The sequence below is a fragment of the Saccostrea echinata genome, unplaced genomic scaffold (genome assembly GCF_033153115.1).
Source record: "Saccostrea echinata isolate AGI-Se365-2 ecotype Australia unplaced genomic scaffold, CSIRO_AGI_Sech_v1 ptg000054l, whole genome shotgun sequence".
Classification (NCBI taxonomy): Eukaryota; Metazoa; Mollusca; class Bivalvia; order Ostreida; family Ostreidae; genus Saccostrea; species Saccostrea echinata.
In genome coordinates, this window is record NW_026889803.1 from 42948109 (window position 1) to 42972093 (window position 23985).

The 23985-nt window shown below is 34.0% G+C and overlaps 1 protein-coding gene across 2 annotated transcripts; it reads right to left on the minus strand.

Annotated features, from left to right (window-relative positions):
• Positions 1-4581: 4581 nt before the first annotated feature.
• LOC133205606 (uncharacterized) lies at positions 4582-9498 on the minus strand. 2 transcript variants are annotated; one of them, XM_061341444.1, is made up of 5 exons: positions 9162-9498; positions 6144-6255; positions 5775-5885; positions 5265-5402; positions 4582-5172 (listed from the first exon to the last, which is right to left on the minus strand). In XM_061341444.1, the coding sequence occupies exons 2-5, from the start codon at positions 6241-6243 to the stop codon at positions 4778-4780; spliced, it is 744 nt and encodes a 247-aa protein (XP_061197428.1). In that variant the 5' UTR covers positions 6244-6255; positions 9162-9498; the 3' UTR covers positions 4582-4777. The 2 variants fall into 2 exon arrangements, with proteins under 2 accessions (XP_061197428.1, XP_061197427.1); XM_061341443.1 differs by having other exon boundaries at positions 6144-6252; positions 9162-9495.
• Positions 9499-23985: the final 14487 nt, after the last annotated feature.

Genomic DNA, 23985 nt, shown 5'->3' on the forward strand with positions numbered 1-23985 from the left:
TGAGGGAATAGGCAAGCTCCCGCATATTAAATGCATCTACATCATAAATAACTGGGAGTCCAGATGATAACATAAGAAGATATTTTCACAGTCAGTTAATCAGATTTGTCTGATATAAAATCTATATGACCTCTCTGCAAAATATCTAGACAGAGTGACCAGAAAAACCAAGAATATTTGGAGGGAATTTGACAAACCAATAAAACACAAGAACACAAAACTAAAACCCGATAGAAACAAAGAATGGCCAGAAACTTAATTACCCTTAAGGCAAATAACAGGGTAGCATTGCACATTACACCTGAGTGACCATTTAACTTATTTAATAACCTGAAATAAGATATATACAAATAGAAAACAAGGCATTTAGATATTTGGAGCCATATTGATGTAGCCCTATACTTGCCTTGCGAATTATAATGCGAAGAAAATTTATCTACACCAGATTGGGCTTTTATTTTTACCTATTGTTTCCTCTTCTCTGAACTTTTTCCGAGATTTCTATAATAAATTTATATTTAAATCATAACCTCTAATATATATACAAGTTATATTTAGTAAAGATGTTTTGATGGTTGACATTATATATAATTACGATATTTTAACGATATTTTAGATCTCAATCAGGAAGCTAGAAATTCGAGTGTATTTGCCAAATACAGTATATATCTTTGTTAACCACTAATAGGTATTATGAAATTCATATTTTAAAAACAATGGTTTTATCAAGTGATTGATAATGAGTTTCAACCAGTGCATCACTACATCGCACGAGAAAAGGATGCTATGTACACGTAGTATAATCCTCTTAAAGGAAATTATATGAATCAGGTGGATGATATTTCAACTAAAAGTCGTTTTAAGTGCTTGAATGCACTACAGAAGCATGTGCCAGCCAAGTTGACTTCACAACGGTATAGCCAATCCTGGTGCAACAGATCAATCAGACGGCTATCCCACCGGAAACGGAGAGCCTTCAGGAAGTCAAAGCTGACCAAAAAGCAAAAAGATTTGGCAGTACAACAGGGTCATACAAAAGTCATGCCAAGCAGGCCTTCAGTTCCTACATTGAGAACGTTGTGAGTGATGATAAGAGCAACAAAAAGCTGTTTTCCTTGGTTAAGGACCGAAGTGTGACAGTAGTGGCATCTCACCACTCAAGAAGGATGTAATTCCTAGGTCTGACTCTAAGGATAAGGCAGAAATACTGAACAGCAAGTTTTCTTCTGTCTTCACCACAGAGGACGGTTCAGTACTTCCAGACCTTGGTCCAAGTACCATTCCAGACATGCCAAACATATTCATTAGGCAAGAAAGCATTAAGAAGCTACTATCCAGGCTGAACCCTCATAAGGCAAGTGGTCCTGATGAACTGCCCACACCCCTACTTAAGGAAATGGCCAATGAAATTACACCTGCATTCACACTTATCTTCCAGGCCTCAATACACCATGGCAGAATCCCGCAGACTGCAATACAGCCACAGTTACATCAATCTTCAAGAAGGGAGATAAGAGCAAACCATCAAACAATCGCCCAGTGTCTTTAACTTCTGTATGCTGCAAAGTATTGGAACACGTTATTCATAGCTCCATCATGCGGTTCTTCGACCGGCACAAGATCTTATCTGATATGCAGCATGGATTCCACAAATCGCGATCCTGTAAATCTCAACTTATACTCACCATCCAAGACCTGACAAAAGGGTTAGACGACGATAATATCCAAATTGATGCTGTGCTCCTCGACTTCTCCAAGGCATTCGACAAAGTGCCACACCAGCGGCTGGTTAAAAAGCTACACCACTATGGAATCCGTGGCCCAATTTTGTCTTGGATAGAGTCATCCCAACGTGTTGCGATGGAAGGCATTTTGTCAGAAACAGCACCAGTAACCTCTGGAGTACCTAAAGGAACAGTGTTAGGCCCACTGTTATTCCTTGTGTATATCAATGATTGATTGATTGATTGATTGTTGTTTTACGTCCCGTTCGAGAATTTTTCACTCATATAGAGATGTCACCATATACATGTACCGGTGAAGGGCTTCAAATTTAGACCTTTACTCGGCACTCAGGGTCATTGAGCAGTGAGGGTTCTTTATCCAGACCTGCCTACCCTTCCGCTTTTGGCGTAATTCTTCCGCTTTTTACCCCAAAATTACGCTGTAACGCCATGAAAACTAATTTTACGCTTTAAAACTTCTCATAGAAAACGTCTTAATGAAAGGCTAACTTTGGAATTAAAGTAAAGGCGTTCCTAAATAAAAACGAAAGGTAAATAATACTAATTAATAGAGAATCACGATATGATTATTTGCCATACAAACAACATACGTAATATACCTTGTAGTTATAATACGCCTTTTAACGGGTGGTATGCCAAAGATTAGAAAACTTTTGAATGATATGTGCAATAAGTAAAGTTAGTTCAATTTTCAATTCAGTTTATTCTTACATTGCTTAGAACAACATAGAGAAAAGTAAATGTAAGGAAAACAAAAACGACATGGCGCAATAATGTACAATTTGTATTGCCATTGAAATGTAACTCTGAATTATGTGAATTGCTAGAAATTAACCAAACGTTCAGTAAAGCATGTAAGCTTAAATAAGTTTGATATGACTGCATATAGATACCAGTTTTACAACACATGGACTTTGTGTCAAAAAATTGATTTGAAAAAGAAACATTCATGCTTGCTTTGTTCAATGATGTTTAATTACAGGTTTATTTAGACAATATAGTATCATTGCAAAATATCTAGGAAAACATGAAGGATTACGCCTTTACCTCTGAAATTCCACCAAAATGAGTATTAAAATTACACCCTCGCAATAAAAAGGGTAGGCAGGTCTGTTTATCGTGCCAACGCCTACAGTGACACGGGGCCTCCATTTTTAAGGTCTCATCCGAAAGACCCGCAACTTTCACTTCAAAGTGCCGAACGCTTGGCGAAGGAACAGTTGCTACCTATTTTTTATCGACTTAGGTCAGTCGCGGCCGTGATTCGAACACACGACCTTCCGATCACGATGTATATCAATGATCTACCTGCATACGTGAAGTCGAAGGCCCGTCTGTTTGCAGATGACTGCCTCCTGTATAAGAAAATTAGCAGACCAGAAGACACAGCAGAGCTACAACAGGACCTAGATAGCCTCCAAGAATGGGAAAGAAATTGGTTGATGGAATTCAATCCTGACAAATGCGAGGTCATTCGCATCACACGGAAAAGAAAAATCATCCAGGGAGACTACATCATACACAACCAGGTTCTGAATTTGACTAACAAGGTTAAGTACCTGGGTATAACCATTACCAACAACCTAAGCTGGAATCACCACATAGACCAAGTCTGTAAGAAGGCAAACTCCACCACAGCCTTTCTCCGGAGGAATCTACCATCTTGTCCTCAGAAAACCAAGGAGATGCGCTACATATCAATGGTTAGACCTGTATTGTTATATTGTTGAATATGTTAGTCAATCATATTTTAAAAAGAAATTGAAATGAAATTGAGAAATTGTAGGGAAAATAATTTTTTTTAATATTTGGACCAATCCCGATCAAAATTAAATTGATTCCGATCAAAATAAACACAAAATAAATGAAGTAAGAATTTACTGCCTTCTTTTTGTATTAACCACTAAGAAATCTATTTGATTATCAAGTTCAATTACTTTTTAACCTGTATTACACCTAATCAAACTAGTATTCTTGTGAAAATGTTATCCATTTCGAATTATTACAAAATTCTGGTTGGGATCAGTTTAATTTCGATTGGAATTAGCCAAAATTTAAAAAAATTAATTTCTCTAAAATTTCGCAATTTCATTTCAATTTCTTTTTAAAATATGATTGCCTAACATATTCTCCCTAGTTGTCTTTAGTTTTATGAAGATTTTAACAATAGGTTTAAAAAATATTCACAAATTATGTGTTTTATCTTCATAAATAATTTTTTATTTAACAAATTAAAATGTCTATTATGCATTTATTAACAGCAAATTTTTCCCTAAAGCAACTTATTAGCAAATAAAATCATTTTTTTCATTTTCTATGAAAAACAGAAAAAAAATTTCTGATTAAATAATTAAGAGCTAATATTGGCCTTTTAATGCTGAAACCACTGCTTATCAGGGATGTCTTAAAGGTCTATGAAATAAAATTTTGGTTTAGCATTCCTCCTTAAATCACTATTTCTTTTGTCAACAGTGCTACTTAGATGTTTTATATAAAGAAAGCCCCCCCCCCCCAAAATGCCTACATTCCTATCCTTTTTTCAGCCTGAAAGTGGAAACAAACATTTTTTTATATGCCTTTTACGAATTCAGTTTAATCAGTAGGGTCCGTTTTAACCTTGTTTTCCGGTCCTCAGATTTTTAGGATATTTTCGCAATTAAAACTTAGCATGCGAAGTACATGTAATCACTAATCTCCCTGAATATGATTTTTGGTTTGTATTTAAGAGAAGAACATTGATTCCATCTTGCAGCTTTTTCCTTGGCATTCTTGAATTAAAATAAAAAAATGCGCCTATAAAACAAGACGACGATCAGTTGATGAACATAACAATTTAATTTTCATTTCATTGAGATTTTTTCCCAAAGGCAAGTATTTTTTTTTCAACATACAGATTTCGAATACATATCAATGATTATAATATGATAATATTGTTATGGACATATTACCGGATATTTAATTTTGGTATGCTCATTGTTCCATGACTTTGTCAGGATACAATAAAACGGAAGATCAATAATCAGAAATCTTTGTCACGTGATAGGAAGAAAGAGAGACGCGTTCAGATCGCCGACACTGTCCCCTATAGCTCTTTCCTGAATCTGTGACTTTTGAGCACCATTTTTAAAATCACTGTAACTATTTAAACTTTGGTTTACAACCATTTGATCCTTAATATCAACATTTCCTGAAAACCTCTTAGGGTTTATGATATGCCTAATTCCTTGCTTAGGTGTAGACGTTCCAAGAAATTCTTCTCCAAAGAATATTCCAAAGTCTTGTGGTACTTTTTCGTAACCATAGTTACGTTGCGGATTATGTTTGCTATCACTTCCATTGTTAGTCACTGTTGTGCAAGGTTTGCTAGTACTTTCACAAACGTCATGAATATTGTCTTTTTCATTTGATTGTTGCAGAAGAACATTGCCTGAAATAAATTTATATATAGTTTCATTAATCAAAGACCTCACGTTTGATTGAAATATTGTGTAAATATCCTGTTTCCTTTATAATTCTTACTTGTCAGAGATCCGTCCCTCTTCTGTAGACGGCGTCTGAGACATATGAAAGCGAAAACGATGACTATGGCACAAAATAAGACACAAACAGCTATGACAGCAATGAATATAGACAGTGGAATGGATGAAGACTCGCCGTCTAAAATAAAGAACCATATAGATTATCTCAACTTTTACGAATCTGATTAAAATCAACTGTTTGTACGACTCCGATAGTTTAATTTTTAAGTTGAAAATTTGTTTTACACACGCCAACAAAAAAATACTGAATTGAATATATATTGCATAATCTTGTTCCCTTCATGTGATTGGTTAAGCTATACATTTATCTGAATCAAGACAAGAAATTTAATCAGTAAAGTTGAGATGTAGTTCCTAATGTGCAGAGCCCACGATTTTTACATGCGCCTTTTCTCTCATTTTTGCCTGCTTTTCGAATTTGTAAGATGCTGAACAAATTACCTACTTTATGAAAAAATTACAAATGCAAATGGTGTTCTGTTTTCCTTACTTTTACATATAACTTCGTCGTTTCCGTTTCCGCAATCTTTCACTGCGTTACAGACAAGAGACTTCGGAATGCATGTGTCGTCTGCGCAGCTGAACTCTTCTGGTAAGCATGCTGCAAAAACGGGAAGCCAGGATTGAACATAATTTTTTTTCCAATTTAAAATTCTGTTACAAAATATCATATGTGAACTTAGGACTATATATAAATAAAAAAGACTCCAGTGTATAGGTCAACATGAACAGTATATGTATTATTATAAGTAAAGGTCAATTAGTTTCCGAGTGCATTACAAACTTGTTAACCATCGACCTATGCCTGAGTTTACACTATATTCTTCTTTTCTGTTAATCGAATAAGAGTAGTACTTACGACAAGATATATTGACGGGAACACATTTCCACTGTTCACATGTTTTATACAATCCCGGATTCCGCTCGCAATCTCCAGAGTCTGTCTCATACACGTTCATCCCGATATTCTGCTAGGGGAAAAAAGTGAGAAAATGTTTAATGTCTTTTTGATTGGATACGTAACTATGACTAACAATCTGACAATAAACAAAATTGCACGATCTTAGCTTTTAAAAAGTAAAGTTTACGTATCCCATAAAAAGCACAATTCTTATTACAAGAATTAAAGTTTTGTGAGAAATAATTTCACACTTGGACCCCTTAGATGTCACTCATAAATGAAACTGTCAACGTTTGAAATGTACATTTTACTTATTAGTATTAAAATAGCAAATATTATTTTAATTATCCCATATTGATTTTAAAAAACTGTTCAGGCTATCCCCCTTCCTTCAATAGAATAACATCTCTGGAAGGGAGATTAGAATGAAGGTTCATGTTCAGAAAATTAGGACAAGATGATTCTTTATCTAATATTGATGCTAACACAGCGCAAATTCTTTATCCTTCTTCAAATTCTGCAAAATATTTTCCAAGATTTTTTTCAAATTTTTTTTTTTCGTGATGAAAAAAGCTCAAATATATTAATAATAAAAATTTAAAAAAAAAAAAAAAAAAAAGACCGAGAACATAAACAAGGATGCATCTGGTAAAAAATGAAGCAAACATTTCACCCACTGGTTACCTTTCCAGAAGTAAAATCCTCTACAAATTCCACATAAACCTGTCAGTCGTGGGGACGTTTATTAATTGTGTGAGTGCGAGTAGGAATTACAGGCCTATAGTCGTAATACAAAACGCAAAGTAAAAATAACGAGAAAGTATCAATCCAGACCGGATGAGTAAGGGGGATTCAGTCTGGCAATGGATTAAATTATACTGACAAAGAAGGATATACAAAAGGGGGAAAACAAAGACATTTTAATACAGCGGCCTCCTACGGGTACGATTTAACACAATGACAGTGCCCTAAATGCGATTTGTGGCCGATAATGAAATAACGGTGGGCGTGAGAATGACCCGCACGTGCCAAATAAACGTCCATTCACAAGACATCCAAAATAAAAGTCTGTATTTATGCAGATTTTAATCAAGATTGAGTAATTTCTAACCAAAGAAATTACACGATAATTGTTTCTTAAGCTGATTTAATCATTTTACTGTTTCTTGATTTGTATTATTCTGAAATAATTCTAGTGCCCATCTTGGTTTTTGCCAAACGATCGGATATAAATTCAACTTTTAAACAAATACTTACACATTTACTTACGATTAACTTTTAAAACTTTATTGTAACTTTAAATTACCATATCACACTAATTCAGGCACTAGATTACATCATATAAGCATTAGAGCAACACGAGAAACACACCAACTCGGCGAAAACATCTCTAGAAATTTAACGCCTTTAGTTTCAGATTTAGACAATTATATTTTTTTTAATGGCATATTAAATTCACATTCACCAAATAATTCCCTACCTAACTGAATAATCCTGTACATAAGTTAGTTTCCTGCACATCAGAATTTGAATCCAACATCAAAACCTGGAGAGGTAATGAAATATGTATACAGGTAGCCATTTTTCGTTCATATTAGCAAATGTAAAATTTTTCCGCAGTATTCCCTTGGAACGCTACCTCCCCTTTGATATTTGTGTATTAGTTATATGTTAAACAGTCGATCCCCCCTGGGGGCAGCAATGACCTGGTTTGACGCACAAATTCCTGTGAATGTGAATCATGAAGTATAGATATTGTACATAAGTATATCAGGATTGGACCCCAGATAAACAACGGTACAAAGACATTAAAATATGGGGAAATAAAAGATACCATCTGTTTGTTTAAAATTTATGAAGCAAAATTTACTCATAATTTATGCTAAGGGAAAAAAATCAAATGCTTTTTTTTTAGTCGCAATTACAGACCCACTTTCTTTTGGGTTGTTTAATTATATCTATATACACTGTTTTAAAAATGTTCTGCAAACTTTATATGTTTTTCTTCTTCTTAATAAGATGCCACTTTCTAATAGTTAATGTGTGTATGTTGATATATTTTGTATATTAAAAATGCATATCTTATCTATACGAACACTGTTGAAAAAAAATCCATTTTATTTCTAGAAATAAAATGTAAACTGTAACTTTAGAATTATGATATATGTATTCTTCTCCGAATTTAAAACTGCATACACTACATGTATACATGCAAATATTCTAAAGCAACAGAGGTCGAACATACAGAGAAATGGACTAAATTGCCCTCGCATATTACAAAGAATAGAAATAAATTACTTACAGTCGAGGACAAAAGTCAAACGGTTTCTTAAAGCATGATTCATGTCACAAACAATAGGGATAAATTACAAGAGGCAAATGTTGAAAAAGCAAAAATATATCCGATTACGTCGGATTACGGATTAACAAGAGGAGATTACGATGTGAAGTGAAATTACTGTCACCGATCATTTACTGATTAAAGATTATGAGTGATCTTTCTTTTCAAATTCGTCGCAAATTAAATCTCATTGACAGAGGTTTTTTTTTACTGTTCACATAACCTACATTTTTTTTTTAAGATACGCAGTTCACAGTATACAGGTAATACAAGAATTATTCATGAGTGAAAATATTGTACATGCAAAATGATGTGTAAGTGCCAAATAAATATGTATTTTAATGAACTTTATAAATCTCATAAGGAGAAGTCGATATGGAAGTTTAAAAAAGTTTATTATAGATAGAATCATCCTTTGATCTTGTCTCATCACTAATTATCACCTTTTTAGCTTTATTCAAAACTTAATTTATAAAACAAACTTTCATAATAATAAAAAAAAATTGATAGTCTCTTTTCATGTCCTGTTTTGTATTCTTCGGTGAAATCGTACAGAGTGTATCAAATGGATTATATTTGAAGTAGGCATTGTTTTTTAATATAAATGTTGACATGAATTTGTCCAACACACTTACCTTTAAGCTTTCATTAAAATTCTCTTATCCACATCAATTCTCAATTAGGTAGCAACGTATATCAATCCCTTCATTAGGAATATATATCCAACAAATATTGCGTGAATTTATCTCGGAGAACGGACCATTTCTGGGGTGTTTTTCACAACTTTCTCGGGTTTAGTACACCCTCTGGTGGATATCGCTTGTGTCTGTCCTTCAAGTACATCGCTTCATTTTTTTGTTGAAGTCACCTTGAGAAATTCCTCACTAGAAGTTTATTTAAGTTAAATAGGAGATTTTTATTCATACAGTTTCCTGCGCGTGAGTTATTCTAATCACACCTTTGCTTTATTTGAAGCGGTGCGTTAATACGGTAGAAAGAATTGCCCAACGGGAGAAGTTTTACAACTTACAAAGAAATGATTAGAACTGTGAATGGACATCTTATTTACCATCAGATCAACATTGGTGTATGGTTTGATAATGTCCACGAAGACCTAATACTTGATTAAAATATTTACCTTTTGACAGAAAACAGATTAACTTTAGATACTTCTATTTAAAAAAGATATATATATTCTTAGGTATATATCGTAAAGATTAACTCAGCTATTCACCGATGACACCTGTGAATGTTGTAAAATACAGGTACGTAGTATCGTTTTTGAAAAGGGGGGGGGGGTAGCCAGAAAAAAAAGAAAGACTGACAACTTACCTATAAAATTTGTCAAACCAAAAAAAAGGGTAAATTGTCCAAAGTCGAAATTCAATTTCGAAGGGTGAAGGGATTCCAACTTTTTTTCACAACAAACTTTTATTAATACATTACAACATTACCTTGATTCAGCTATACCGCAATAAAAAGTGGAGGGGGGGGGGGGGTCCTTTCAATGAACATTTCCAACGGTAGAATGAAAAAAGTTATGATTGGATATAGGGGGAGGGGATAGCCCCCTTGTTCCCCATCTCAAGGCTGATACTATAATTTAAGCCTCGACCATTTCTTGTAATATTGCTCTAAAATGGAACAAACAATTCATTTTCCCTTCCCGGTTATTTCAAAATGTGAATCCGTACATTCACGAGAGGTTAATAATTTACTGTTGACGTACGTCCTAATCACTAATCATCAGTGATGGCATTTTCTGTATATTTTACGATTTAAACTTTGTATCTTAGTAACGTCTATGAACAAAAAACAAAAACAAAACCAAAAAAAAATCCATTTCCAAAACGTGAAATAAACCTATTTCGTGGTGGTGGTGGTAGGGTCCACGTTTTCCGGGGGGGGGGGGGTTGTTAAGTCATTTTTTAAAATCTGCTTCAGTACATTCTTTTAATAACTCTGCAAATTCCAGGGGGGGGGGGGGTTCCAGACACACGACCCACCTTTAGATCCGCGCATGGTGAACGACTTTGCATCCATTAATAAAATAAATGTCATATGAATCAACAACCTTCAATGATACAAAACCCACCTATGATACAAATGCAATTTTGTCCGTTAATGATAAAATGACACGAAAATATCATTAATAGATACACGAAAATATCATTAATAGATGCAAAGTTAATCACGAATGCTGTATTATATCATTAGTGTAAAATCATTTCAAGAATCATAGGATCACACGAATTACTTCTAAAAATATATAGTGCATGAGATGTTCGAAATAATATCTCAAGATGAGAACTCGAACAATAAAATGTCTTTAAAGCAGCATGGCCATATGAAGAGGGGGTGGAACACTGGAACCCTGCCCTATCTCCTTTGCCCCGTTATTTTTGTCAAAAAAGTTTCAAGTACACGAATGTCTTGCTTTATTTATTATTCATGCAGAAAATTAGCAACATGCAAGCCTTGTTTTGTGTTCATCACATTTAATGTCTAATTAATTATATATTTACGCTAATAACATTTTAGGCAGCACCTTTGCTGGTAATGAATGATATTGTGATGGGGAGAATCCCAACAGGTACTATTTAGACATATCATTTGTGGTGAAAAGCAACATAATTGTGAACTTTATACTCCTTATAAAGGGTGGGACCAAAACTATCAAATTTAAAAGGAATCTTTAACATGACATTAAGCAGTCAAATTGCATAATTTTAAATAAAAGTTAATCTCATTTATTTTCAAAAAAAAAAAAAAAAAAAAAAAAAAAAAAAGAAAGAAAGAAAGAAACGCATATATGGTACATGAAGTACAAAGAAATGTATACATACATTATAAAGACATTAGGAAGTCAGACTTGGAGGTAAAGGTATATCACTCAGATAAATCGGGAACAAACTACACTGTTTTATTTTAAACATATTTTATTGACTCCAACAAAAGGATTGGAAACAAGTTCTTATAACTTACTGGTTCCTCTCCTTATATATCTTACAATATGTTTCATCAATAACTAAATATGAACAGTAGCACCTGTACTGGCAAATTTACCACGTAATTTAGTTTTGAATTTCAACTCTTAATATCTCTTAAAATATGCTTTCAACAACGATTATTGTATTCAGCATTTTGATAAATAAGGTTATAGATAATATTTTTCATAAAATTACGATTTTTGAAAGATCATGCGATAAGTCCTTTAATGTCAATAGTAACCATGCGAACAATTTTTGCATGCATAAAAAATGATACACATCTTCTTGTTTTCCACATGAACATAAAGGACTATATATAATATTTCATTTATATAAATCATATAGTTTAGTACACAGTAGTGTCTTAGTTTAGTATGACTAATATAGATATATCGTTTACCAAAAGAAAAGTACGATGGCGGATTTTTGAAAATTCCCATATTTTGCAGCATCGTGTGCGAAGGAATTTCTAAATAATTCTGATCTGCATCTTGGAACAATATCTACCGGAACAGACCGTCACGGTAGGTCAGTCAGTAGAGCGCTCGCTCCGTGATCGGAAGGTCATTAGTTCGTATCTCGGCTGCGACTGACCTAAGTCGATAAAAATAGGTAGCAACTTCCTTCGCCAAACGTTCGACACTTTGAAATGAAAGTTGCGGGTCCTTCGGATGAGTACTTACATTGTAAAAACCGAGGCCCCGTGTCACGGCAGGCGTTGGCACGGTAAAGATCCCTCACTGCTCAATGGCCCTAAGTGCCGAGTAAAGGTCTTTTGAAGCCCTTCACCGGTATATGGTGACGTCTCTATATGAATGAAAAATTCTCGAATGGGACGTAAAACAACATAAAATCAAACAATCTTCCGGAACATCTCGGGCCTTTCACAGAAAAACTGTGAAAGGCCCGAGGTGTTCCGAATAGGAACGCTATTACGGGTGCTTATATGGAACAATATTGTACGAATATTTAGGTACTCTTCCTGTGTGAATTTTGGACATAGTCGTCATTTTGGCAACGTATCGCCTGGTTTTTAAAGTTTTCCAACCGGTTTCAGAATAAAGTGCTTCTTCAGACACAAAAATAGGCTAGACATGAAAATAGGAAGTCCTGTTACAATATTCTAGTGGCAGTTAGTTGTATAATTTTTCAAGCTTTTCGGAATCTTGTTTAGAGCAGTCATCCCAAACAATTGAGGCATATGATAAATGTAGCATACAGTTTTGATGTTTTTCGTACCAGTTTTAAATTTCAGTTTTTTCAGAAGACCGAGTTTTTTTATAAGCACTACTTACAATACCCTCAATATAATGACCAACTAAATAATAGATCCAAATGGCGATGGACTGGAACACATTCCAGTTTTTCGCCTTTAAAAAATAACTTTGGCATAAGAAATGTCTTTCTTAAACATGTTAAATACAACATTTTTAGATTCTCAAAATTAGCACATTTTATTCATTTTTCATTTAAATCTCTTTTCTTATAGCTGATGAATCGCCCTCTAAACATAATCAGAGGTGTTCATCGTCAGTTTGTCCACATAATTTGTAATGATGCATAATTTATATAATCCTTTCAATTCTTTATTTGCTCAAAACCAGATCACTGGTACAAGAGGAATATATATACAATGTAAATATATAAAAAAAAAAGCAAAGGGCAAAATATAGACAAGTATATAAAGAACAAATAAAAGAGAAAGAAAAAAGTAAACATACATTCAGTTATATATAGAGGGTTCAGGGAGAACGGACAGTTTTGAAAATTTTCTTAATGAATGAAAATGATTTTTACAATACCTATTTATCTTTAAATAAAGATATAGCCTCCATATAGCCTCATATATGTAGGCTATTTATCTTTATTTATACATATTTTTCTGTTGTTCGAAAAGTACTTACATTCGATAACATAATGAAATTTCTCACCAATACTATTAAAATTACATATAGTACGTTCTTAAATTTCTGTCAGTGTTATTCCATCCATCTGTTTTATTCAGAAGACGATGAATACATATTTGTTGCTTTGTATAAATAAATCTTAAATCATTAGGTTAATTCAACAAATAATTTTCGAGACCAAAGTTCATTTTAAAAATTCTATAATTAATACATTAAGGTGAGCTATCGACAATACTACTCTGTTCTTGTTTATATTGGTTTCATACAGTTTCTCTAATAATTGACTTAAGCCAGTTAAAAACTATGAAATGTTTGATTGATGTATAATAAGACAGTCCACATGAATGAAGGATATCTTATATACATTTTTATCCATGGATGTTTAAAAGAACCACCTGTGTAACACTTGTAAAAATAAGAATAAATTACATTTGTAAGTTTACTTCCATCGGCTTTTAAATTTTTTGCCCAGTACATTATGCATGCAGACATTTTTAATTTTAGAAATATTGGCAGTGGGTATCTACCAGTTTCTCTATATACCTTACATTTTGGAGTACTTGATTTAAGGTTTTAAATAAATTTAAGAAATTTTAAGTGTACTTTTTCTATCATATCTGAATTTTAATAGCCCCAGACTTAGCAAGAATAAAGTAAAATTAGGTTGATTCAACAAGTCTACCTGACAGTTAATTGACTGGCGTCATGAGAAAAGGGCCCTTAAGGTCAAAATTTCACATTTTTATTTTTTTCTTGAAATGAAGTCTCCATCATTTTTTGTTTATGAAAATACCAAACTTTTGCTCGTATCACGTAAAATAACGTTTTTATGACATTTTTTGTGACGCATATATAAAAATATTGACAACGTCCATTTTAGAAAATCATAACGTCAACGGAACGTCAAACGACGTCAAACATTGTGTCGATTCTTATTATGTGTCCTTTGCATCTTTTCGTTGTAAATGTAGTTTAAAACATTTGTTTATTTGTTTTAGAACCGTGAAAACTTTATATACATGTATATATTTTTATTACACATGTTAAGAGAAAATGGTCATGCACCATTTTTCATCAATTCTGTAAGGTATGTACAGTTGTGCATTTTCATAGAAGTTCAACAACATATTGATGAATCAAATTCCAGTGCAAACTCAGACTTCCTTGTTCATTCTACAAACATGTACGTTTAAATATATAACTCACAATCAACCAATAATAACACACAGGAATAAATAAATAAACAAATAAATAGATAAATAAATAAAAAAGGCTATGGCCGTCATCGTCTGAGTCATTTATTCCTCAGTGGGAGTGGGACATGTCGCCTCTCTGGCATGGCTCTTTACAAAAGGCCTCACGTGTTTGTAGAGATACTGGAGTCTTTCCGAAGAAAGTCCACCTGTCAAAAGGTATAGTGTTTTAAGTTATAAGTTCATTGTATTTATTTTTTTTAAAGAATCAGATCTTAAGTCAAATATTAACCTTTAGCCAAAGGCCGCGGAAGACTCCTGCAAGATACAGTGGTAGTTGAACAGCAAAGTAAGGTGATTGCCCTTTCGTTATCTGCTGATTTCTCTTTTACGAATACTACACCAGGATTAAGGGCACTGAAACGGAAGTAATGGTACTTCCGAATACCTGGCAGAGGACTAAACTCTGCTAGAAAAGACTTCCAGTCTTGCCAGATGAATGCTTGGGGCACCACGACGGCTCGATTGGTTCTGGAAGACTTTTCTACTGTTCGCATCAGATCGGAGAGAGAGTCATTGTCTGTTCTAAATATAAATATCTATTTATTCTTTCTAACTTTTCTGTCAGAAGCACATAAAGTGACAGACAAAATTATAACACTCAATATTTACCGTCGATAGAGTTTTTTGATGTAAGAGAATCCAGCATCCACTAAACATTTTGTGTGGCCAGGTATCTGAAATCTAACGGTTATTTCTCTATGGAGTCTGACCAAAATGCGCCAGCAAAAATAAGCCATTACATAACGATTTTTGTTCTGACCTGAAATTTGATTTTATTTATATTCTTGATGCATAAGAGAACTAATGTTTTCATTATTGCATGAAATACTATTATAAAATATAAAATTCATTTTCTAATTTAACTGTTGGACATAAATGTAATTTGACCTGCACAGTTATCGCAATGAACGTGACATGCCATCTCCCCGAGTCCAAACTGCTGAAATGCATGATGTAACATGGATATAACAGTGTTTGGGCCGTGGGACTGTGAACCATCCACACCAATTGTACAATTTTCATCTATAAGATAATTGTACTGTTCTCCAGCCCCTTCCATGTATACCCCAAAAAGCTGTACTTTTCTGGGCGATGTAAAATACAGAGGCCCCTCTTGTCTAGAATGATGGGGGAGCGTTAGTTGTTGTGCAAAGTCAAAGGTATAATGAACCTGAGACAGTTGATTTGAGCATGGTGGACAGCTAAACGGACGTTGCCCGAATGCCACTTGTTCTTCTCTGGCGAGGTCAACACATTGACGGTAAACCGCATGTTCAGCTGCAGTGGTACAAAATAATTTTCAGTGGAAGTACTCAAAATATTACAAAATTATACTTTGAAAAAAATATCATAAACCCTTTTATCATTACATATATTTCGTGTATCGTTTTGATCTATCCCTGCATATGAATTTAGATCTAGACTTCTGTGATGATATGTACCAGTAAATAAAACAAAAAGAAAATATTATGTTTTTCTGGTGTTGATGCATTCTTAATGGGGTGGGGGTGGGGCTTGAGTGCCACGAAATTTTCGAGTTATATGATTAACCTTGGATTCTTGAAAAAATAATGTCTTGTAAAGTATAATCGAATATGTAGGAATGTAAGAACTACCCCCCCCCCCCAAAAAAAAAAAAATAAAAAACGTAGATAATTTTATCGTTTCTTGTGTTTGTTTGTGAAGTTTCCCATTGCTTGAGGCCCGGACTCACCCCATTCAATGGAATTTTACAGACTATCTTTCTTGAGTTGTTCAGACCCACCCCCCCCCCCCGTAAAAAATATTCAGTAAATTTTATGAAAACCAGGTAAACTTTTATGTTTAAGCCTTTATGTACCTTGAGAAATTTCAATATGTTGCTTATAATCATGCAGAGCGATTAATTTTTCCTCCTCTGAGACTGCACCCATCACGCGGCATCTAAGCGTTTCACATTTTGGACAAACATCAGATCTGGGAGAGGCGATTTTGATGTGAGGAACACACTGCAGCCAGATGCTCTTAAATGTTGACAGTCCCACCGACCTACGTATGGTTTTTTTTTTTTTTTTTTTTTTTTTTTTTTTAAGTTTATATTCACTGTATATTATAGAGTTAAAAGTATGACGACGAAACCAACACTCGGAAAAATTAATATAGTTAAGTTTAAATTGATAAATTTTAAACCTTTAATATAACAAATGACCAGTTTTAATCAGCTAAATTTTAAAGACATGACAGACCTTTCATTGCTCTCCTCACAGACCGACTTGTATCTTGAGTGAATTTCAACCTTTGTTGAGGAAGCTGGCAAAAGAATGGGTGTTTGGACAGCGTCATTGCCATGGGGCACAGCGGAGATGGGCAACCCGCACTGCTCACTGTAGCGCACGATGAAATTCACTACTCTTTTGATGTCCGGAAACGACAGGGCGTGTTTAGGTTTTCTACCTTTGTTTCCATGGGACCTGGGCACTGGTCCATTAAGTTTCATGTGTTTTATCAAAGTTTTTAAATACTTCTCGCCGATGTCATGCATTACAAGAAAAGTTTCTTTACATACCTCCCTATCGTCATAGTTGTACTGGTACCTTTGCCGTTTTTTGTCGCTTGCGTCGATTCCAGTGCCCTTACTTCTCAATTTTCCCATTGGGTACATATCTTTTTCGTCACGTGAAAGTTCGCGCATTGTAAGTGTGTGTTCTTTAATCTCTTCACATTGAAATTTATCAAAACATTTCAAATGGCAAGAACAACCAAGTGAAATTGTATCTCTTAAATTGTCCAAACAAGGATCCTCCTCCAATACAGCACATCCTTGATCTTGCGAATAGTTGGAAGCGAGTCTACTGACCATTTCTTCGTCTGATTCTATAGGTTCAGAAAAAGGGGGCTCTTCATTAACTGCCTCAGTGTTATTATTAACTTTGTGTTCCGACCTCGGAAAGAATTCTCGTATTACTTCATCAGGTTCCTGAAACATTCCGGAAAATATGAGTCTGTCAAATTTTATTTTGTACTTTTTAATAACTGCTAACATGGTAACACCTAAACATTCTAAAAATAGGTTATATTGTAAAAAAGAAAATGTACGTATTTCCATGTAATATGTTTATGTGCTTAAATTATTTAATATGTAATGTGGGTGTTTTTTTTTTTTTAATTCTTCCGTTAGCAAGGGTATTTCAGTAAAATGATTGTACATGTCTGTATTATCGTGCACAAATATTAAGACCGTTACGATATTTTGTTTCTTCTTCATGGACTTAATCCTGTTCAGTTTCGAAAAAGCTTTTTTTTTTTTTTTTTTTACAAATATTACAGAATCACAACTTTCATGAAATATATTCAGGGACTTAGTAACTGCAGCTTAATTTGTTCATTAAAAAGGGGGACTAATAGAGGGGGGAGTAATAGATGAAAAAAAATGTGATTGTTTAAAGGGGGCTCCTCTCTGTTTTCGACGAAAAACAGGAACCAACCATAGGCGCTCCCCAGCTTAATTGTTAAAAAATACATATCTACTATACTATGTTTATAGTATAGTAGATATGTATTTTTTAACAATTAAGCTGGGGAGCGCCTATGTCCAGGATGTAAACAAACGCAATAACTTCCGGGTTTACGTTGCCGCGATATTGAAGATTTTAAAAGTTCACGAACTTTGACGTCGTTTTCTGTGAATTGTGACATCGAAAGATAAGGGCCCTTTTCTCATGACGCCAGTCAATTGCTAAATTAAAATAGCGAATTTTTCGTAAAACTCAGTAAAGTACTTTCGATGCTTATTCTATTATGTGCTTCTTTGCAGAATCAAACTTTCCACTCTTTGACGGGAATATACCCAATTAACAGAATTCTTTCACATTTTCAATAGCCACACCACAATTTAGAAATTTCCGTTTTGTCACTGGATCTTAAGAAAGAAAGAGAACTTTTTATTTGGCAATATAAACACAAATTTTCCATAAATCACAGTATTTATTAAACACATAAAGAAACTTTTTAAAATTTCCATTCCTCCATTTTTGTTAACACCAGTCCATATCCCGGTTTCATCTAGCAGATGTGATTTGGTGTTCTAAATGGCTATATTTGCGAAATAAAAATGAACCCTCTGCCAAAATTTCAAAAAAATTATGATTACAAGTTACAGAGTTTAGGTCCAAGTATTTGGCAAATTCATATTTTTTTGAATGCATACTAGTATAACTGCCATTTTTTTCTCTATATAGTCAAAATATTTCCTTGAGCATAATGTGCAGTAATAAAGCGCTCTACCAGAATAAATAGATTTGATTGCAGGGTCGAGGCCACAAGGGACCAAAGAGTTATGCGGTATACCCCTATTTCTCTACCCCTTTGATTTATCACATAGCGTGTCATTTTATCTGCATGATTAAATTAAGCAATGAGACCTCTACCAAAACTGTAAAATTCATAATCCTGGGTATAGAAGGGTGGGCTCAGATGGCCATTCAGTGAAAATGCATTACATCTATTGCATTGTTCTTTACTCTATCCAGTGGGTTAACCTAAGTTTTGCATGGTTACATTAAATTATAAGCGCTTTACCATATAGTGACTTACATGACCAGTGGGTTTAAGGTTAAGTTGAAATAGGAAAAAGTGTTTTTATCTTTCAAAATCCTATTTATTTCTCCTTGACATTGTGCATCTGGTTGTCTGACGTCATGACGTCAGTTCTAGATTTAGCCAAGGCTTGTTGGTCAAGTCGTTCAATAGAATTTTTGTGATAGCTTGATCACGGAAACTTCATATTATCTTAACTATCAATTGAGGAGCATGAGGAGTAAAAGAAACATGCTTAACACCCAAACAAACCAGAGCATTAGAGCTGGTGTCATTATTATCACATTATACATTACAGGTTACATAACATTTGGCCATTCTCGAATGCATCATTCATGTCCTGCAAAACAGAAGGAATGAATCTGGTCAGGTCAACACTTGTCCATTACCTTTATCAGATTAACTAATGGGTGTTTATTTTCAATGCATACTAAGTCTCTCTACCTTTAGAACTTTTATATAAAACATTTCTTAATTATCAAAATTATTCACCAATTGATGTTAAAATTTTTATGTGTTAAATTGTAGCTTTTTCATTCAAAAGCACTAGATATATATTTTTGTATCCCTGAACAGGCCCGTTGGAAGAAATTGCAGAAATTTTCAGTTTAGGGTGGACACTGTCGAGGAAAAATTCCTTATAGAGCATAAAAAATGTTATCGGAAGTTAATATTTACATGATTTAGGGGACACAAGCATAAAATTAATAGCTATATGTATAAATCGGCAAAATTATTTGGGGCACGGTCCCCAACATACCCCCACCCCTTTCGGTTCTTAAGTCCATGAAAAAAGAAATGACAAGTAATATAGTGTACATAGAATAAATTCATGTCCAAGTTTTATTTTAAGTTGATGCCACTGAATTGAACTTTTCTTGTTTCTTAGCAAAAGAATTCATTTCATTACTCAGAGTCATGTTGTTAACACTGGGTTTAGCTTTTCTTAATTCTTCGCGTAAAAATAAATTTGCTCAAATCAGACAAGCTTTTTAGGAAAGCTAATACTTGTTGCACGATTATATTTACATCCACTGAATATCTTAATTCTCTTTTATTTCTTAAGAAAACCATTGCTGTTTATCAGTCAGTAAACAGCAATAAGCATATATCACCTGGCAGTGGCTCTTTAATCAATGAAATGTACAATGAAGTACATATCAATTATCCAATATTTAATCTACTTAATCCTACTTTAGATGATTTTTTTGTAGATATAAATATGGACAACAAGAAAACATTGAAGCTGCCATAAATTGTCGCCCAGGAAATAAATGAAGTAAAATCTTGATCATCAAACCGCTTCGAATTGTGTGATAAAGGCATACGTCTGAATGCTCGAGACTATAGTCGAGATTGACTGATTGTTTGCTTGTTGTTTAACGTCTTTCTCGAGAATTTTTCACTCATATGGAGACGCCACCACTTGCCGGTGGAGGGCTACAAATTTTGACATATACTCGGCACTAAGGACCATTGAGCAGTGAGAGATCTTTATCGTGCCAGCACCTACTGCGACACGGGACCTCGGTCTATACGGTCTCATCCGAAGGACCGGTCTCCACGTCCCGCAGTAGGATTCGAACCCGCGACGTAAGGATCAATTCCTTACTCCGCGACTCTAGAGCAAACGCTCTAACCACTGCGTCACGCAGGCGACCTATAGTCGAGAAGATTTACGGAAAGCTTCTATTCGGATGAAAATCGAACAAAAACGATACCGTTTTAAACTTTATCATTTCCTCAAGTAACTGTTGGCTGCATAAAATATAAATTAGAATCAAACACATGTATTACCTATCATCAAAAATATACTTGACTTAATGAATATAAAACACTACGGAAGCCGGTAGGTGCCAGGTAGAAAAATAATTTATCTGGCGGCCGCCACATAAATAACTGGCGGCCGCCAGATAATTCATCTGGCGGCCGCCATAAAACTATTTGTCGGCCGCCAGAAAATTATCTGGCGGCCGCCAGTTAACCTTCTGGCGGCCGCCAGATCTATTTATCTGGCGGCCGTCAATTATTTATCTGGCGGCCGCCAGTTATTTATGTGGCGGCCGCCATATAGTTATTTTTTTCTACCTGGCACCAACCGGCTTCCGTAAAACACAAATTGTGTAACATACGTTTTAATTTAATGTTCAAAAAAAAGGACCTGTCACTGTTAAATGATATATAAATAAATAAGTTACTGTAAATGATAAGCAACCTTGTATATTACATATGAAAAACATATATATTTTTAAAGATGTACTTCATGGAAGTAAAAATATTGTGTATCTCATAATTTATATAGGGAAAGAACATTCTGATGTATAATCTTTTTAATGTATAGCTAACCTTTAATTCTGAATAACATCTCCCACCTCAATCCCATACACCAAAACTTAAACTTATGTAAAGAGCAGCCCGGTCCGCCGGGTTGCAATAAAACGTCTTTCTTTGTTTGTTTAGTATGGGAATTAACGTTGCAGCCTTGCAGAAAAAAATTACATTACCCGCTTACGCGGGTAAGGCATTTTTTCCGAAAAAGCTGCAACATTAATTCCCATACTAACTAAAGAGAGCATTTTATTATTTAAATAATGAGCAATGAAGTTGTGAAATGTATACTACGCCTTGGTTCAGGCACCAGATTGGGGCTACAAGTTGGTAATATTTTGAAATTGGAAATTAATCTTTAAAAAACTTCTTTGGTTTAGATATAGAGCAGTCAAACTGTCTAAGTGAGTAGCATAAGGTGCATGCTACCAAGACTGCGAAATTCACAATAAATGAAGGGCCCCAGAACGAAGTTAAGTTGGTCATATATTGAGAATGTGTATCTTGGAATTTCTTGAAATCTTGAAATAGACCTAATTGCATGATAATATATTTGTACATGGATAATTGTGAATTGTAATTTTGAATGGGGCTAACCTATTTTTTTTTTCATGTCTTTCTGACTTCCAAAAGTTATCGTATTAGAAGTAATGTTTGAATCACTACATCATTCATCAGTTACAAACTTTGACTGTCTGATTACCAAGGAATGAACGTACATTGGCTGCTCACATAGAGTACAAATGTTGTATAGGAATAATTACCAAAAAAAAAACAAAAAACAAAAAAAAAACAAAAACAAAAAAACAAAAACAAAAACAAAAAAAAAACGAACAAACATTAGCTGCCAAAGATTGGGTCTGACTGCCTGATTGCTAAGAAACAACGAACATTAGCTGCCCAAGATTGGGTTTAATGCCTGATTACTAAGATACGAACGAACAGTAGCTGCCCAAGATTGGGTCTGATTGCCTGATTTCTTAGAAACGAACGAACAGTAGCTGCCCAAGATGGGGTCTGATTGCCTGATTGCTAAGATACGAACGAACATTAGCGGCTCACACCAAGTACAAACTGTGTGGATCGATTGGATCTGTCATATACTTGATCCAAGTTACAAGTTTCTTTTATTTAAGTTTGTTAATTTCCTTAAGCCAATTGGCCCATCAGAGTAACAAGTACATGTTACTAAGAAAAAAAAATCATAGAGAGTAAATGTAAAAAAAAAAAACACGCATGGAAATAGTGTTATACATCAGTATTGTATTTTCCTAACAATGTTGCAGCATTCAAAACTTTGCCCAAATTTGAAAGATCATTAACATTGTTAGTACTTAGCAAATTGAATTTAATTTAAAGACATTAGGCTTAGTGTTATAGTACTTTTTCAAACAATTCTCTCTTAGGTCGTTGTACAGGGGGCATTTTAAAAATGATATGAAATTCGTCTTCTATATCATGGAGATTACAACATATATATTGTTAATCGTAGTTATGATACGGTCTCGACCTGTTTCAATATTCAACGTATGTATGATTTCATAACCTAAATTTTGTTAATAGTTGTCTTAATTTTTTGTCAGTAGGTTTTGTTAAATATGATTGCAAGCAGAAATCGTCAATTAAATGTTGATATAAATGACCATTTAGAGAATTTGATATACTTTCTGTTATATTTTGCTTTGAAACATCTAAAAGTCGTTGTTTTAAAGTACTATAAGTTCTATCATTTAAATGGGTTCCTGTCTAAATTTGACCTAGTACTAGAAAATTCAACGCTTCTTTAATTTGTAAAATACATTTGTCGTTTCGTAATACCATATTTTCATAACAAGACGTGTGATGTTTCCTTACCAACACCGAGACTAGAGTATTCTTTAAAAAAAAATTAAATGTACCTTTTCTACATCAAAACATCTGTGAAAACTCCAGAACTCTGATCCATAAAGTAATATACTACATACATTTATGTGTCAAAAATTGTACATAGATCTTCATTAAATTCATACCTCTTGAATCTACTTCAAATAGCAAACACAGCTTTTCTAGCTTGTTCTGTAGCATGTCCCTGCGATTTTAAAAATTTGCAAATAAAGTTAATTAAAAGACCTAAAGATTTAATTAAATTCATTCTCAATTTCTAATTCAACATTGTTGTAGAACCAGGATTCATTGTTAAGTAATTTACCACTATTTCTAAAGACAAAAACCTTAGTTTTTGTTACATTAATAGAAAGACTCTATTCTACAGAATAACCGCATGGTGTATTTAACATTTTTGTAAGCCTTCTGGAGATTCAGCAAAAATAACGATGTCGTCTGCATACATAGGTATAAAAAAGTTTAACATCTGCATATCAATATAGGGGCAGTTATCTGATATTAAACTAACATCGAGATCAT

Coding starts and splice junctions, on each gene's coding strand:
- LOC133205606 (XM_061341444.1), bottom strand. CDS start 6,243: ATGAACGTGTATGAGACAGACTCTGGAGATTGCGAGCGGAATCCGGGA. Junction 5,403..5,774: donor CGACGAAGTTATATGTAAAA/GTAAGGAAAACA, acceptor TCTTTATTTTAG/ACGGCGAGTCTTCATCCATT. Junction 5,173..5,264: donor GAGGGACGGATCTCTGACAA/GTAAGAATTATA, acceptor AATTTATTTCAG/GCAATGTTCTTCTGCAACAA.